Below are 19,232 nucleotides of genomic sequence, written 5' to 3' on the forward strand. Positions count from 1 at the left end.
TCAGCATGGGAGTTGCTTTAGTTTGCACCACTTAAAAGACACTGCGTCACCCAAGCGTCTATATATATTAATCTTTTATTAGTACATTTGATAAAGGTTTCACTATCCTGACAACTGTTTCAAACTGCTGGGATCTCTTCAGAGAGCACTGTATAAGCAAAGGATCTCCAAAAAAAATAGGTGATCCCTTAAATCATTCTAACCTTAACGAGTGACCCAAAAGATGATTTTAATTCTTCACTCTCGAAGAGTTAAAATCACTCAAAGATACTCAGTGGTGGTTCCACTCAGTGACAGACAGGTACTCCATCACTGAGAAGAACTGCTCAAGTCTCATGGATATGTGTGTAACAAAGTGGAGGAGAGTAGAGTGCCTTCCCCAATGAGTCCTTGGAAGTGTCACGTAATAATAATAATAGTAATAATATTTCTACTCCAAGTCTAGAATGCCTAGCACTTACCCTAATGATAAGTCTTGTTCAATGGTATCACATAAAGAAATGATATATATTTAAAAAAATAATAATAATAAAAGAAAGAAAAATGTTACTAAGGCAGCAAAACCAAACCAGTTGTGTAATATAACTTCATGCATTAAGTATATATTGTAATTATCATGTTTTAAGTATATACTGTAATTTTGTTAAAAAAAAAAAGAAAGAAATATTTACATATAACACACTTTTATATAAAAAACACAGGTCCACTTTAATAAAAATGGTTGTCGATGCTTATTCTTTAAAATTTGATCATGACAAACATAAGAGGTTAGTATGTTACTAACAATTGGCTGCATTTGTGCAGGATGTTTCATCAACCCAGAAAATGGTAATTTACAAATGATCACAGTAAAATTTCTTACACTGATCACTTCATTTATCCAGTTCATAATTATCATATTTTAACTTTTTAAAAATAACATTTTATAAGTTTTAATTAAAACTTATTATATGTGGGACAGAAACTATTTCCAGAAAAGTATATAATGTTATACTAAGACTTCAGGTGAGAAAATTCAGAAAAAGGGTGAGCTGAGATTTTAAAACTTATTATACTGTGAAAATAAAACTTTCTTGTAGTATTTTAACACTGAATTTGGGTTAGAAACAAAGAAAAAGAAAAAAACTTTTGTACAGATATATGTACAATATTAGTATACTACACAGTAACATTAAGTACAATTAACCCGAAGCACCACAAACAAATATCCCTTTCTTTACTTTTGCTTACGTGTCTCCAAGAAGCACTCTTGCTTGAAGTTTTAGGTTATTAACAATATCATTACACATGATCACAGAAATGTGCATGTGTTCACACACACAAACACACACACACAATATGCACATATAAGTTCTTTCAGTGTAGTGCTAGATCACTGCACCATTTCTTCCACTACACTGGGAATTATCAGTATTAATAGTTTTATCTATATGGAAAGTGGCTGTCTGAGATTCAGAATTTGGTGAAGTGTGGCTAGTTGCCAGTGGTAACATTCCTTCTTGTGTCATTTCTGGAGGCAAGGTACTTAATGGCTTGTCAGTCTTTTTACTTTGTTCTGGTGGCTTGTACAGAAACCAAGCCATAAAGAAAAAGATCGATGATAGAGCCTTGAGAGTAACTGCTAAGGTCAACATATTTCTACTGAGCCGCTTGTTATCGTAAAAGAGGCATGATCCTTGATCACTGCACGTATTTTGCCATAACTCACAACTGAGATCAATCAATGAGCCAAACAGCATTGGAGCTGGAATAGTTCCTAAAAATGACATAAAAATTAGAAATCTGAAGTAAAGATATGGTGTAATTTTAATGATTTCATCATAACTGCTAAGAGCTAACCGTTAAAAATGAAACACTAACACTTAAAAAAAATACATTAACGTTATTTGACAAATAGCTTTATTTCACTTTAGTAGTATGTTATATTTGAAAATAAATTATATTTCTGTCTAATTCTTATTTATTAACCCTTTCACTGGTGTGTTAAAAATATATTTCTCACCTTCTAGTAGTTTACAAATACATGAAAAAAAAAATTAGAAAGGCTGCTAAAATATATATGCTAAGACATCTGCTAAGATTATATGTAGTTTTTTTAATAAATATATTGGAAATTTTTTTAGAGATTTCGACAATTTGAAAAAACTCACAGATGAATCGCATAGCTTACAAATATCGAAAAAATTAAGAAAAAGTTAGGTATGTCATGAATGCATAAAATATATGTAGATATACTGTATATAGATACTAATCTATTTTATCGTTTACTACCATAAAATATACACAGATCTATTACAAAAAGTTAAGATTTATCAAAACTTACCCACACAAACACTTACGGACCATACATGGCCATTTGCAGTCAAGAGAAATGTAAACAAAATTAAGATTGCAATATTAAATCATAACTGCATAAAATAACTTCTTAATTAGTTAATTTAATTAATTATCACAAAATAAATTTATAACGATTCATTCATTAGTGTATAGGCTAGGCTACCACAAAGCAATCACATCAATTGCACTAGGCAGCCATAAAGAAATCATATTGCTGCTCCTTTGTTATCAATGCATGAATCATTATACCTGTAAATAGATATGAATAATTTCTTTTTCACATAATGTTTTCATTTTTGATATCTAGTTAGTAATAGATATAACATCTACAGTGTTTTGTATCATTATTATTATTATTATTATTATTATTCAGGCCTCCATGGAGTCAAAAGACTCATCGTGGGAGGTCCTTCCTAAGAACATAAAGTCTGTCAAGACTCATCGAGGGGAGGTCACCCCCCCTAAGAAACACAAAGTCTATCATACCACTCCTTAAACTCATTGACCGTTCTCGCTCCCACCACTCCATCAGGCAATGCATTCCACGGTTCAACCACCCTCCACACAAAGAAACCACTCCTTACCCTCTTGCTCACAGTTTCCTTTCGTAACTTCCAGGGATGGCCTCTTTTCATCACTCTTCCTGCTGTTCAACCAAGCGAAAGAACTCCCCAGTGTCAACCCTGTAACCACCTCTCAACAGTTTAAAAGTCTCAATCATATCACCTCTCCTTCTTCTGTCCACCAAACTCTGCAGTCCACATTCCCTCAGCCAATCCTCATAACTATGCTTGTACAGTCCTGAAACCATCTTTGTCATCTGTCTTTGTATCCTTTCCACAGTTAATTTATCCCCTTCAAAAGTTGATGTCTAAGACTATTATAATCACCTGCATTATAATTCCACATAAGTTCCCGTCTCTTTGATACTCCTGCATGTCTATTCATTTTCCAAGTCAAAACCATATGGTCACTCTCTCCAACTGGTGGGAGAGATGTCAACTCAGTTATTATCAACTCTTCTGATGCTATAATCAAATCCAAAACTCTTGAACCTCTTGTTCCCTCTGTTACGTGTTGCCTAAGACATTTGTCCCTCAAGAATTCTAGAAATTCCATTCTCCTATTGCTACGTGCATCTTCCTCTCTCCAATTTATACTACTGTAGTTAAAATCTCCCATAACAATCATTCTTCTTGCACTTGCCAAACTTAGCTGTCTAAACATCTCCTGGTCCCCATCCTCTGTGCTCCTAGGTCTGTAGCAACACCCCACTAAATATCCTGTCTTGCCTACCTCTACCTCACACCATACACTCTCAAAATCATTTGTCTCACTTCCTTCCAAAGCCTCCACTCTTAGAGGACATAGGTCATCACTTATCATAAGCAGTACCCCACCACCATGCTTTCCCCTCCTATCCTGATGAAAAATGCTATACCCAGCGACTTCTATTCCTGTTGTTATATCCCCTTCTGTCAACCACGTCTCAGTGATCGCAATAATATTTGACCAGGCTGATGCTATCTGCACCACCAATTCCTCTCCCTTATTCCGGATACTCCTGGTTAGTATATAGCATATAAATGTCGTTGTTTCTATAGCCAGCATTATCCTCTCTGGACTCCACTAAGCTCAGTGTTATCTGATGTCATCCCCCTTCTCTCAAGTATCCATTCCCACAAGAGGCCACCCCTGCTATCATCCTCACTGGGACACACTGACTCGTTCAGAACAGCAATCTCTCCAGATGCATACGTCCTTCCTCATTCAAATGTAAATGGTCTCTTGCATACAATTCCTCTCTTTCCTCAAACGCACTCCAAGCATCCACATATACCAGTCCTCTCTTGTCACACATTCTCACTATTATGCCATTCAATATCACCGCTCTTCTGCTCAGCTCATCATTATCATACCTAGGCAACATGCACACTATTTTTCCTCTCTCTGTCTTCTTCCGTACAGTCTCAAGCAAAAATCTCATATCTCTCGCCGCCCGACTTACATTACCACTCAAGTCATTCGTTCCTACCATCACAATCATCTCATCCACCCTTTCACCTCTCTTAATTGCCATAGCCACCCTTTCTATTATTCCTCCTTGCAAACACTCCTCACACATCCTATCTTGAACACCACGGATCATTGAATCGCCATACATTATACCTCTTACCATTTCTTCTTTCATTCCCATAGGTCTCTCTCATTCCCTCTCCTCTACTGCTATTCTCTCTTCTAGCATTCCCATACATCTCTCTCCTACTGTTTCCACCCTCTCCTCTTCTAGCACTCCCATACATCTCTCTCATTCCCTCTCTCTCCTACTGTTTCCATTTTTTCCACTTCTAGCACTTCCATATCGCTCTCTCATTCTGTCTCTCCTATATAAGAATATTGATGTAGATACTGACAGACATACGATTTATTTTGTAAACAGACAAAGTAAACTTACAGTAGCGATAAATACAGTACTGTACTGTAAATGTATTTTCACTTCCTGATGATTTTCTTTAATAACATTTACTTTTCTCTAGCTTACTTTATTGTAAGAATATAGTATATAATACATACCATGCAAAATATGTGTTAATCGATTGACTGTTTATATTATCAGTAAGGCTTCAGGTCAACAGTAGGCTATTAGTAGTTAAGTTTTTAGGGAGTCAAAGTTATACGTGGATTTTTGAACAACACAGGGCTAGTATATATACATCAGTGCTGTTTTGGGATAGAAGCATGGTGACATATATACAGGGTGTTCGGGATAAATTTGACAGTTTCGTAAGGAAAAAGAAAATCTTCTTTGTATCTATTAAATTTAATGAATTGACAAAAAAACATTACAGGCAGAGTTAATTACAATACTATCAACAAGATTTACTCAAAATAACCACCATTAGCATCGATCACAGCTTCAATTCTGCTTCGGAACCTCGAACAAGCTGATGCTACAGTCTCCCTGGGAAGGGCCGCAAAAACTGTTTTAATTTTATCCATTAACTGGGCTTTTGTATTACTGGAAGTGCGATTGGTGTCTTTTTCAACTGCGCCCCATACAAAATAATCCATGGGGTTAAGGTCTGGGGAGTTTGGAGGCCAAACATTTGGACTGGTGAAGTCGTAGAAATTTTCAGACAACCATTTTTGACTTTTCCCAGAGGTGTGGCAAGGGGCCGAATCCTGCTGCCATACATACGGCCTACCATTGGCTACCCTTGTTATCCAGGGCTTGACTACAGTTAGCAACTCCACGAACAAAGCCCGAATTCCAATGCCAGGGTTCTTCAACACCTGTTCCTGCAGATTTGCGAGGAATTCTGCTGTACGAACGCAATCAGATCGTCTGCTAGGGATCTTTCTTCTTGCTACATCCTCGTAGTCACCATTGCAAGTCTCTAGTTCATGCCTGATTGTTTTTACTGTATTCAGGGAGCATTGGGCAGCAGTCGTAATATCCTTATTTTGATGGCGGGCACGAATCATCATGATACAAGTTATTCTCTTCCATGATTCAGGTGGGTTCCAGCTATCCATCCTTTCTGACATCTTGTATATGAATGAAGAAGGGTCCAAACTTTTAAATGAAGAGAAGTGTGTGTTAATACATGTAACTTACGGAAAAATATAATTAATTATAAATATGTCAAATTTATCCCGAACACCCTGTATATATTGCAATGCTTTATCAAAATCTTTACTGTTCAAAGGATTAATAGACATTCACAGTGGCAGATGTCATAGAGCACCTCATTCAACAACAATATATCTATAATGTTGCCGTAAGTTCATTGTATATTCCTTTTATCATTTAACAAATAAGTTGAATAATAGTTGCCTAGATATAAAACATTGTGGAATCACCTTCTTGAATCTTTCTCTTTACTGTATAGTCAGTAGGTGTATATGTTGAGAATGACAGGAAGGATAAGAGATTGGTTGTCTGAAAGAGCCCAGAAAGTTGTACACACAAGGGTGGTCTGAAAAGTTCTTGGCCTAACAATGAACAAAGGAATTTATAATTTCAAAATTATTTTTATTTTTCAACATAATCTCCCTTAACTTAAGACTTAATACATTTATTCCAGTGATGCTCCAGCAACATTATCCCATTCTGTAGCGTTTCTCAGTAAGATCTGCAAAATACCCCTCTACAGCTGTCATCACCTCTTGATTCAAAGAAAGACGCTGACCAGCGAGGAAGAGTTTTAGTTTTGGGAAGAGATAGAAGTCAGAGGGAGCCAAATTTCTGTTACACTTTTTGGATGTCCTTCATATGGGTCGTCTTCAAGGCTGGTACAGCCATGTTTAAACTCGGCAGCCCATTTCTTAATTGTCGAAAATGAAGGAGAAGAGTGCCTGTAGACTTTTATGAACCTCAAATGAATTTCTTTTGGTGTTAAACCTTCTTTTACAAAGAATTTTATATGCACGATACTCAATTTTATCCATTTCAAGGGATACAGACAACACTCTTGCTTCAGACAGCTGTATAAAATGCGTCAAAGGATTCCAACAATTCATAGTGCAGATCCCTTAATTTTCCCATTGCCAAAACACCTTTGTGGGCAGGTGCATTGTCCTGATGAAAGATGATTTTTTTCTTCTACAAACCGGTCTTTTCTCACAAATTTTTTTGTCTAGTCTTGTTAAAAAATCTGAATAATATTCCCCGGTTATTGTTTTACCCTTAAGATAATTAATAAACAAAATGCTTTTAGCATCCCAAAACACCAATGCCATGACTTTTCCTGCTGATAGAACCGACTTTGTCTTCTTTTGCACCAAACAACCAGCTTCTGTCGAATGTTTTGACTGCTGTTTGATTTCTGGTGTATAATGGTGAATCCAAGTCTCATCCATAGTAATAAATCAACACACAAAATCAGTTTTATTCTTAAGTAAAGGGGATAAAAATCCCTTATTGTTTTTCAGCCAGTATGTGAAACTAAGATCGAAAACTATGATCTAAACGTTTTATGCCGACGAACTGTCAGCGGGTCCAAGCGTAAGTGACCACTTGGTAGTGCCACACCAAGGCAACTCGATGCAAAGTTGTTTAGATCGTAGTTTTTGATCTTAGTTTCGCATACTGGCTGAAAAACAATAAGGGATTTTTATCCCCTTTACTTATTAACCTCGCCAGAAAAAATAGCCGTTTGGCTTTTCATCTCCGTTTTATTCTTGTTAAAACGCCCCAAGCATTGTTCAGAGATTTTCACGAGAGTGCATTTTTGATCTGCTGTGAGCAAGTGCGGCACCAATCTTGCGCAAAGCTTTTTCATTTGCAATTCTTCATGCAAAATATATCCTACACATTCTTTTGAAATGCCTATAGTCTCAGCAATTTCATGCACTTTGACTTTGGTCATCCAATACCATATTGTGCACTTGATCAAATTTCTGGTGTTGTTACACTTTTGGGATGTCCTTCATATGGATCATCTTCAAGTCTGGTACAGCCACGTTTAAACTTGGCAACCCATTTCTTAATTGTCGAAAATGAAGGAGAAGAGTGCCCATAGACGTTTATGAACCTCAAATGAATTTCTTTTGGTGTTAAACCTTCTTTTACAAAGAATTTTATATGCACGATACTCAATTTTATCCATTTCAAGGGATACAGACAACACTCTTGCTTCAGACAGCTGTATAAAACAAACTACTTGATAGAAGACAATCACAAATGTGTCAAAAGATTCTTTATTTTCTTGGAGATAAAAGAAAATCAGAGGAGATAATCAGTTGTTTGTTGGTGATTATGTAAATTTGGGTAAAGTTATAGTGATGCTGATGTCAAGTCCCTGTAGAAAGATTTATAGAGGCTTGTGTTCAGTAAGGATGTTGTTTTAATGTTAAGTTTAAGGTTTTGCACTGTATACTGCAGAAGCACAACGTTGTGTTTTACTCGAACGTGTAGAAGGGCTTATGTGTTTGTCATACATGTTGTTTAATTTTGACGATATATATCAGAACGCAGAATAAGTAAATAATTATTTATTGACTTATTGCTGATATTTTGCTGGTGTTATAACCAGCATTTTCAGAGCACAAAAAACAGTTTGTCACAGTACGTGACAAACTGTTTGTCACTACAACAACATGGTGTAACAAAGGGACTAGTTTAACAAAATTGTGGCAACAACACAAAGACTAAAGTCCTAATTAAGTGCACTCTATCTGAAAGATGGTTAGTTCCTTATCATTCTCAGTTTTTAGAAAACTCACACATACAGGGAGACATTTACACAAACAATCACACCATCACCCTTCTCAACAGTATGGTATCTTAAAAACGCTAACTCACCGAGTGAGAGCAATCTGTTCCAATGACACTGATCTTACTGCTGAACTGACTCACTTATGTCACACCTTCTTGGCCAATGGTTATAATCCCCATAAGATAAACAAAATACTAAATACTCCTAAGAAACCCCTCTCACTATCCACCATGCAGAACTACAACAAAACAGTCACCATCCCATACATTAAAGGCATATTGGAAAAGATATCTAGAATTCTCAATAAACATCAACTATGCACTGTATTCAGACTGTGTGTCAAATTAGGAACTCTCATCTGTTCACCCAAGGACAGCATCCCTCCTTTATCACATCCAGGAGTCTACGAAGTACCCTGCTCATGTGAACAAGCTTACTAAGGTCAAACAGGAAGAACTGTGGACATCCACATCAGGGAACATAAAAGATACATCTGGCACTATCACTATGGAAAGTCAGGCCTAGTAGACCATGCTTTGGATACCCCTGCACACAGGATCAACTGGAAGAAAACAAAAGTACTGCACAGAAGCTTTTACAAGTCAGAGAGATTGTTCTTAGAAGCAACAGAAGCCTTGAAACATACTCCGAATATCAACAAATATGGCTGTATAAATTTGCCTAAGATTTGGGAGACAGTCATCTTAAGACATAACTAGAATCTGCTTTCTCTCTCTCTGTTTTTTTTTATTTTATTATTATTATTATATTTAGATAGAGGATGCCTAATTAGGACTTTAGTCTTTGTGTTGTTGCTACAATTTTGTTAAACTAGTCCCTTTGTTATACCATGTTGTTAGCTTTGCGTACTGTGACAAACTGTTTTTTGTGCTCTGAAGATGCTGGTTATAACACCAGCAAAATATCAGCAATAAGTCAATAAATAATTATTTACTTAAAATTCTGTGTTCTGTTATATACTGTCAAAATTAAACAACACGTTGTGTTTTACTGGTGGATGATAGCACACTATTTCATGTGGAACTATACTCTGGTGCCAGGGGTGATAAAATATGAGATCTGGGAGTGATGAAAGATAGAGACCCAAAATTTGGAGGAAAACTATAAATAACACACACACACACACACACACACACACACACACACACACACACACACACACACACACACACACACACACACACACACACACACACACACACAGGGTGTCCACATTGGACCTCCCTAGTTTCAACGTGTTACTACTAATTAAATGTATGGACCATGGTGTCCAAATTGTACAAATGAGAAGGAACACTCACCAAGTTTTTGTAAAAAAAATTCTGGACGAAACTTGTAGTCTCTGGAATGTTTACTTTCCAATATCTCTTCGTCCTTCTGAAAACCAGGTGACCAAATCTGGGCACAATACTCCATATGTGGCCTAATCAAAGCTTTATACATATACAATGGAACAAGAATCTCCCTACTTCTATAAGTCAGTGTCCTCTGCATCATTCCCCGGAAGTCTTTGTGTTGTCTTCACAATTTTGGCAATGTGTCCCCTAAATTTCAGATTCTTATCCACTATCACCCCCAGATCTCTTATTTCCTCCACCTCCAGCAGTATATCCCCACCAAGCATAAATTCTGCATCCCATCTTTGTTTCCTAAATTTTAAAACCTTACATTTTGCAACATTGAACTCTCATCCTCATTCCTGTGCCCAATCACTCAATTTATTCAAGTCTTCTTGTAAGGCCACAACATATTCTCTACTCTTCACAGTTTGCCTCAACTTTGCATTATCTGTAAACAGCCAAATATCTCCATCCAAATCTTCGTCAATATAAAAAGAAGCGTGCAGCCCCCAGTGAGGATTATTACTTGTTATTACTATTATTATTACAATATTACTATATTATATTGGTATACTATATTCTATTACTATATTGCTGTTATTACTCGTCATTCTACCGCTACAAATTATTGTAGCAGTCGAATTCATGGAATGAACATTCTGCCCCTATTTGTTGGTTTTTTTAAGTATCCATTTTATTTCAAATAATTTTACTTACTTATTCAATTTTAATTTGTTTCGTTTGGAAAATGAAAAAAAAAAATTTAATTTAAGTCTGCCTGTGGACCACCTGTCCCATCATTGTGGACCACAAGTGGTCTGCGGACCACCTTGTGGTCTTTCTTTATACTCAACAATCCAGAGACCAATAACTACCTTAGTCACTTGCCTCTGGACCATTTCCAGTATCTCTTCATCATTTTGAAAACCAGATGATCAAATCTGTTCACATCTACGTGCAGCCTAATGAAGGCCTTATAAGATGGAACTATAATCTTCTTACTTCTACAAGTCATTGTTCTTCTCATCATTTCCAGATTTTGTTGTGCTGTCCTCACAATTTTAGCAATGTGTCCTCTATGTGTTATCCTCCAGATGTCTTATTTCCTTCACTTACTCGAATATATCCCACCAACCAAATACTTTACATCCCATGTTTGTTTTCCAAATTTTAAACCCCTATATGCTGCAACATTGAACTGGCAACCCACATCTGTACCTTTCACTCGCTATATTCACATCCTCTTGTAAAGCCACAGCATTTGCTCTACTCGTTATAGTTCTTCTCAACTTTGTATCACCTGCAAACAACTGAATATTCCTGTTCAAACCTTCTCCAATATCATTAACATATACTCTAAGTTAAACAGCAATGGCCTTAAAACAGACCCTTGAAGCATCTTGCTAGTGACTTTTCTCTTCTGGAATAATTATCCCCCCCCCCCCTGTACACAACCTGTGTATCAGATAGAATCTCCAGTCCAATGCATGAATACATTATCCAACAATCCCCATCTGTTCCATCTTAACTATCAACTGATCATGTGGCAATATATCAAGAGCTTTTGCAAATCTAAGTATAGTACTGTGTATGCATCTTCCTTGTTCAATACACTTGTCATCTCATTGTAATAAGTAAACATATTACTAAAATTATCTTTCTTTAGCAGATCCATGCTGTTTGTCAAAGAGAATGTTGCTGTTGTCAACCCAATTCTGGATCTTGGTCCTCATTTATTAAAGTGTTGGAGTGACTCCAACAGTTTAATCACAATACCTGGCACACAGATTGGCATATAATTTGAAGCTTGAATCTAATTATTGCCCTTATGAAGTGGTACAAGTTTGCCTTCCTTCTGCTTCAATTGGAAATTGGTCTAGTGTAAGACTCATATTAAAAAAGTATGTCAAGACAGATGTCAACCCCTGTTATATTTCCTCAAAAAAATGCAGTGATTTATCAAGTACCACATTAACATCATTAACACCAAATTTATGCAATTCCTCCATATACCTTCTACTCACTCACAGCTAGTCTTCCTTCATTTCCACTGCACTCAATCTTTGCATAATATCATATTCATAAGAATAAAATACCTTTATGAACTTCTTTCTCATTTAATATCTCAACTATTATCCTATGAAGTAGTTATCCTTTTACCATTTTCACCAACCAATATCATTCTTTCATCTGCTGGCTACATATTGAGAGAACTCCCTGTGAGTTTTATTTCTGGCTTCATTAGCTAACTGCTACTCATACAGCACTTTTGTTATCCTTACCAATTGAGTCACCTCTCCTTGCCTGTTCTTTGTACTTCTTATGGAACTGATTATTTATTTATTATTTATAATAAATAAATAATTAGTTCCATATATCACCCAACGAGGAGATATTCAGTTGTTTGCAGATATACTCTAAATGTAATTAGTCCCACCGCAATCTGTAAATCATACAGATTGCGGTGGAATCTGTATGATTTGGGGGGGGAATAACTACATCATTCCCTCTCAAAATGATTCATTAAACAAAAAATAAAATATGCAAACAAAAATCTGATATTCAATAACATATGTATGTTCAAATAAGGATGGGATACATATTATTATTATTATTCAGGCTTCCATGGAGTCAAGAGACTCATCGTGGGAGGATCTTCCTAGGTCACAAAGTCTATCATACCGAACAAGGTATGATAGACTTTGTTTTCAAATTTGCTTTCCTCATTGACCGTTCTTGTTCTCACCACTCTATCAGGCAATGCATTCCACGGTTCAACCACCCTCCACGCAAAGAAACCGCTCCTCACCCTCTTGCTCACAGCTTCCTTTCGGACTTCCAGGGATGGCCCCTTGTCATCACTCCTTCCCGCTGTTCCACCAAATGAAAGAACTCCCCAGTGTCAACCCTGTAGCTGCCTCTCAACAGTTTAAAAGTCTCGATCGTATCACCTCTCCTTCTTCTATCCACCAAACTCTGCAGTCCACATTCCCTCAGCTGATCCTCATAACTAACATTGTACAGTCCTGAAACTATCTTTGTTATCTGCATTTGTACCCTTTCCACAGTTAATTTATCCCCTTCAAATCCTGGGGACCAAATTTGAGAACAATAGTCTAAGTGTTCTCAAATCATCAGAAAAAAAGTGATCAGAGTCTTATACAATGGAATGATAACTCTTTTATCTCTGCAGGTCCTTTTCAATATTGCAACAATCTTCTGGGTTACCTTCACTACCTTTGCAGTATGCTCCCTAAATTTCAGTTTTCTATCCATCATCACCCCCTAGATCTCTTGTCTCCTGTACTTCCTCCAGTTCAGCTCCTTCAATTGAGTATGCAGCCCCCTATCGATGTATTCCAAACTTCTAGAACTTGACATTTTGCTGCATTAAACCAACAGCTCCATTAATTTGCCCATCTGTCCAGTTTATTCAAATCCTCTTGAAGGGCTGCCACATGTGCACTATTACTAATAACCCTGCCCAGTTTCACATCATCTGCAAGCAACTGAATATCCCCTTGCAATCCATTGACAATGTCATTGATATAAAGGTTAAGCAATATAGGTCCCAGTACTCAGGGCCACACCAACCCGAGGGTGAAAGGGGGTGCACCGCACCCAGGCAGCAACATTGATAGGGCGGAATTTTATGTAGCTAATATCTAATTTGGATTATACAATGCAGTATTAGGGGCGGCCGATAAAAGTTTGCACCCAGCGGAAAATACCCTTGGCTTGCCCCTGCCAGTACTGAGCCCTGTGGAACCCCACTTGTAACCATATGCCTTGATATTGCCCTAGCATACACAACTCTTTGGTACCTATCAACTTATCAGACAGCCAATCCTGAATCCAGTTGACTAACCCAACATCTAAACCCATGTGCTGCAACTTAAGTATCAGCTTATGATCTGGTACCCTATCAAATGCCTTTGCAAAATCCAAAAAAATGTCAGTATATGCCTTTCCCCTCATCAACTGCTCAAGAGTGCCCCTTAACAAATCCATGTTGATTCTCACAGATAACATTACCCTCATCTGCCAAATGCTCTTACTGTTTTTAATGTTTTTTAAAGGTACCATATTTTGTTCACACAGAGCACTAATGTGCTACAGGTTTTGCAACCATCTTATGCATATGTTTGATATAAAATATACAAATATATAACTTGTGAAGCTGAGAGTTTTACTAATGGCTATAGGCTTGCATTCAAGCATACAGCAGGAAGTAAACCTGTAGCCTTTGGTTTTGCAAACACAACAATGACTATTAATGTCACTAAGACCTGCATATAAAGATAATGGTTGGTTAGAACAATTTTCTAATTTTTTAGCTGTGAATACAAAACAGAAAATTATTACGAGGGGGAGGGTCTGAAAAGTTTTGATAAACAGCTAGAACAAAATTAATTAATTTTATGTCTTCTTATATATCCTAAAAGAAAAGATTTTCTGTAAAAACATTTTTTATATGAAAAAATATTTTTAATGAAAAAGTTTTTATATGAAAAAAAAAAAACATTTTTGTTCTAGGTGTTTATCAGAATTTTCCAGACCCCCATCATATTACAAATAAAGAGAAGAACTTACCTAACAATCTGACTGTTATCCACTGGATTCCTAAGGAAAATGACTTCTGACTTTCTGCCACACACCTACATGAGATGTTACTTATATTAAATAATGCTAAATTAAAACCTGGATAATGTATATCTTTAAGAAATGAGAAAAATGAAAGGAAAGAATGTATCATATGTGGCTGTAAAAAATACATTAAAATTTTAGTTTTAAACCTTCACTTAAACTTAGGAAGCTCACAAATCATTTATTTAAAATTAAGTAAACTAACTCTTATGAGCACATTTTTGGTGACTTTTCTTTAGGTTGCTGGTAGTATATCATGGTCATTAGGTTTTTATTCTGAGAGTGATAATGTTTTCCTTCACAAAAAAACTATTCATTGTTTGAATATTAGTATGCAATAGCTTGATGCTGAAATGGCCTTCCTGATTAACAAGTGAAAAATAATTACTTAAAACTATGAACTTATGAAGAAACAAAAAAAATATACTTTTCCCTCTCTTGCTTACAGACTCATACAACTTCCAGGAATGGCCTTCCATTTGTCCCACCCACATTCCTCTTGCTCTATGAATAATTACAGAAAGTTTTTTTTTTTTGAAAAAGATATTTGCAAGAAATTATATCATATAATTTATACCATGTATAATACATAACTTTAATCATAACACTAAGCATTACACATGCCTCAAAAGTGAGTGTGTTGTGTATTATTATTATTATCAGGGGCAACTCCAAGGAGTCCTTAGACCAGTGGTTGCCAAAGTGGTCGATATCGACCCCCAGGGGTCGATAGAAAAATATAAGACATCATTGTACGGGCAATATTTAATTCGGTAAACTTGGATTACCTCCATCCTGAATGACAACGCAATTAAGAGTGAATTGTGGGAGCAGTGACATGAATAGGACCTGTATGACGGAGCAAGGTCATGAAAATAGTTACGGAGGCCAATCATGTAGGCCAAAATGATGTATTTACCAATAAACGGATGTCGGTGGTTTCTGCCCGGCGGCGCGGCAGGAGAGGGATTGCAACACGTACGTGGTTGCTTATTTACTTATACTTACACGTATTCGATCCCAGTCTCATTTTTGCGCATCGACATACAAGTGAGCGTTAATGTTCTAAAATTCATCAACATGCATATTATAATTCAATCGTTATTCATTCACGAACTAAACTTCTCTATGTTGAAGAGTTGAGCAGGGCTGGTAGTTTTGTACATCCTATATATACCTATAGGAAGATTGTATTATTGTTATTTCGTTATCTAAATTAAATTTTATATTTTATATATATTATTTATCTCTCCTATCAAATATGTAATGTTAAGAATGACGTCAAAAACAAAAGTGTATCCGTTTGACGTTAAGCCAGTATAATAATATATACTATATTACACATACAAGAAACACTAACTATAAAATAAACAATCTAAAAACTCACATAAGCGTCTTTTCTGCTTGTCCTATTATAATTACGTAATAGTAAAATAGAGGGGGGTCAATAAAAAGTAAGAAACTCTTGAAGGGTCGACGGTCAAAGAAGCTTGGCGACCCCTGCCTTAGACTCATCGAGGAACCATTATGTGATATAAAAAGCAAATTGATGCAAAGTAAACTGCTCTGTGTACAAGTAGTGTAAGCATGAAAATATTTCAAATGCAAATGTTTGTTTGCTCAGACTTGTGTACAGTAAGGATGTTCTTATCAAGTATAATTTACTTCTATGAATAATTTCATCTATAATCTGGTAAAATGTCCTCACTGACTTAATTTGTATCAAATATCACTTGAGTTGCATAGCTCTGATGCTTAGATATATTTAGTTACTGATCTCTGTATCCTCTCTACTATTTTGCCATCACTACTGATGCTATCTGATCAAATCTCTCAACAGTGGAGTTGAGTTATTCTTTTTTTTCATAACTGATGCTGTCAGATACAGAGAAAAGGAAGTCATTACTCATCTACCTTAAACCTTGGGTATCTGTCAGCTGTCACTACGAAATCATAGCATAAGCATCTCCTCTGTCCAACACACCACTCATCCTAATATAAAATGTAACCAAATTACTAAAGTATGACCTCCCCCCCCCAGGGCCGGCCCTACCGACGGTGCAAGATGTGCATTTGCATGGGGTGGCAAAGTTGGCATAAACTATACGAAAAATAAGAGAGAAGGGGCAGCAAAGTATGCTACTGCACGGGGCGGAAAAATTCCTAGGGACGGCCCTGCCTCCGCCTCCTTAACAAACCCGTGCTGCTCTCTCTCAAAAGATTTCCATTCTCATCAATCCAGGTTGGTATTCTGTCTCTAACATCTTCATCATTACACTTGATATATATATATATATATATATATACACACTGGCCTATAGTTTGACACTACTGACTTGGATTCTCCCTTGTTATTGAGAGCAGAAGAAGAAGAAGAAGAAGAATTGATGCCAGTAAGAATAGAGGTTTTGCACAAAGGCAGGAGGATGGTCAGGTGATGATACATTTGAACAACAGAACAAAATATATAGTTGGTTATTGCTATAGGCTTAGTGATATTCAAAGGAATTCCTTTAAATATCATGTGTAGATGGCATGCACAAGATAACATGTATTATCCCAATAAGCACAAGGAGAGAAGGAAATGGAATTTTGCAGTTATTAAGAAATAATTACCTAAAATGGCATTTGATGGGACATGACAGACTGAAAGGGTCAGGTCTACTATAGCAGCGCTTCCCAAACTGTGGGCCACAGCCCCCTTGGGGGCCATAGGTTTTGTTGAGGGGGGTCCATGAAATAATGAAAACAAACTGAAAATGTTTTAAGGTTAAGTAGAATTTTTTAATCTTAAAAGAAATGTATTTAATTTTTATTATTTCTTTTTTGTTATTTTTTATATTTTAGTGGAAAAAAATCACACATTGATGCGGGTTCACAAATTTTGCTTCCTGCGTATTTCGGTGCTTCATGAATATTAGTAAATATATGCTTATTCATATAAGTTTCATTTCAAAGCAGAAATCTAAGAATTGCAGTTTCAGATATTTCACCTGATATCGACTTTTTGTATAGCAGTGTTGAAATACATCAATCACATTAAATTGTTATTAAACTTCTTTTATGTTTTTAATTCTTTCTTTATTACTAATCGTTTTACGTTTCATGTGCTTGCTTGTACTGCAAATGTACAATAACAATATATCTATCTATATAAAAATATGAGATAATGTGCCATGCCAAATGTGTATGTAAGATGCTAAAAATGTAATATTTGCATTTGATTTTTGCAATATTCGCTATGTATGTTTTGTATTGAATATAAATACAATAAATATTATAATAATATATGTCTATATTACGATTTTTTTTCGAGGGGGAGGGCCTTGAAATATTTTAATTTTTCCAAAGGGGACCCTGACATCCAGAAGTTTGGGAAGCACTGTATTATAGCATCAGAGGATTTGTCCATAATGAACATTCTTTCTTTTAAGATTACATGGTGGTCAGCATTCATAGCAAACAATTTATGGACATGCAACACACGTGTTAGAATAATTACTTTACTTAACATTAGGAAAGTAACATTCGAAGTTTCGACCTCTGTATTGAGGTCATCATCAGGAAAAATATATATGTATAACATACAAGTAATATGACACTGCACTATACAAAAGAAAAATGAATGTAAATGCTTGTTAACGTTAAAAGATTAACAAGCATTTAGATTCATTTTACTTTTGTATAGTGCAGCATCATATAGCTTGTATCTTATATATATGTATTTTTCCTGATGATGACCTCAATACAAAGGTCGAAACTTCAAATGTTACTTTCCTAATTTTTCCTAATGTTATTTCCTAATATTTCCTAACATAGGGATACAGCACATGTATTATGAGAAAGTCAAAAAAACTGGCAGCATCCCTGACCAGTCTGTTTAAGTCTTAATACTGTAAGTGTCTCAAGGAAGTTACCAGTTAAGTAAAGTAATTATTAATTATATTTATAATTATAAGTATATTAATAATTTATTAATAAGTATATTAATAATTTATTAATAAGTATATTAATAATAAAAATTATTATATTAATAATTATAAGTAAAGTCTATCACCCAAGTGAGAATATCTCTGTACCTGTAGCAATAACTAATGTGAGAATTGAAGTTAAGAAATCAGAGGTACTTAGTATATTGCAAAATCTAAATGCAAATACTGCTGTAGGTTTAGATGGAATATCAGCTCGGGTGTTGCGTGAATGTGCAAAGGAATTGTCAACACCTCTTACTTGGTTATTTAATTTAAGTTTGAACTCTGGTATGGTCTCTAGGGAGTGGAAGGAAGGCAAAGTAGTTCCTTTGCATAAAGGTGGCTCTAAAACTGCGGTAGTTAATTACAGACCAATCACATTCTCGGGAGTGGTGGTAAAAGTATTGGAAAAGTTGGTTAAAGACAACATTCAAGAATGGGTGGATCAGGATAGGGGATAACATGGTTTTGTTAAAGTTCGATCCTTCCTTAGCAATTTATTGGCTTTTTATAATAGAATGACATCTGAGTTGGACAAAGGAAATGGCTACACAGTGGTACTTCTGGATTTTGCTAAGGCTTTTGACAGGATATCCCATGGAATACTGTGGTGCAAATTGGAGCAGATGGGAATGGATACTAAACAGGTGATATGGATAGGAGAATGGCTCAGGGAGAGATACCAGAAGGTGGTG

The 19,232-nt window shown here is 35.9% G+C and overlaps 1 protein-coding gene across 2 annotated transcripts in view; it reads right to left on the reverse strand.

Moving 5' to 3' along the window:
• Positions 1 to 666: 666 nt before the first annotated feature.
• Oatp26F (Organic anion transporting polypeptide 26F) overlaps positions 667 to 19,232 on the reverse strand; it is a 250,080-nt gene continuing 231,514 nt past the window's right edge. For both annotated transcript variants that reach the window (XM_090407707.1, XM_090407708.1), the window contains 2 exons: positions 14,513 to 14,577; positions 667 to 1,756 (listed from right to left, as the gene is read on the reverse strand). In XM_090407707.1, the coding sequence (XP_090263833.1) occupies positions 1,368 to 1,756; positions 14,513 to 14,577 (454 nt within the window). In that variant the 3' untranslated portion in view covers positions 667 to 1,367. The remainder of the gene's footprint in view (positions 1,757 to 14,512; positions 14,578 to 19,232) is intronic.

The sequence above is a fragment of the Typopeltis vanoorti genome, chromosome 17 (genome assembly GCF_054136105.1).
Source record: "Typopeltis vanoorti isolate ZY-2024b chromosome 17, IOZ_Tvanoo_1.0, whole genome shotgun sequence".
Taxonomy (NCBI): domain Eukaryota; kingdom Metazoa; phylum Arthropoda; class Arachnida; order Uropygi; family Thelyphonidae; genus Typopeltis; species Typopeltis vanoorti.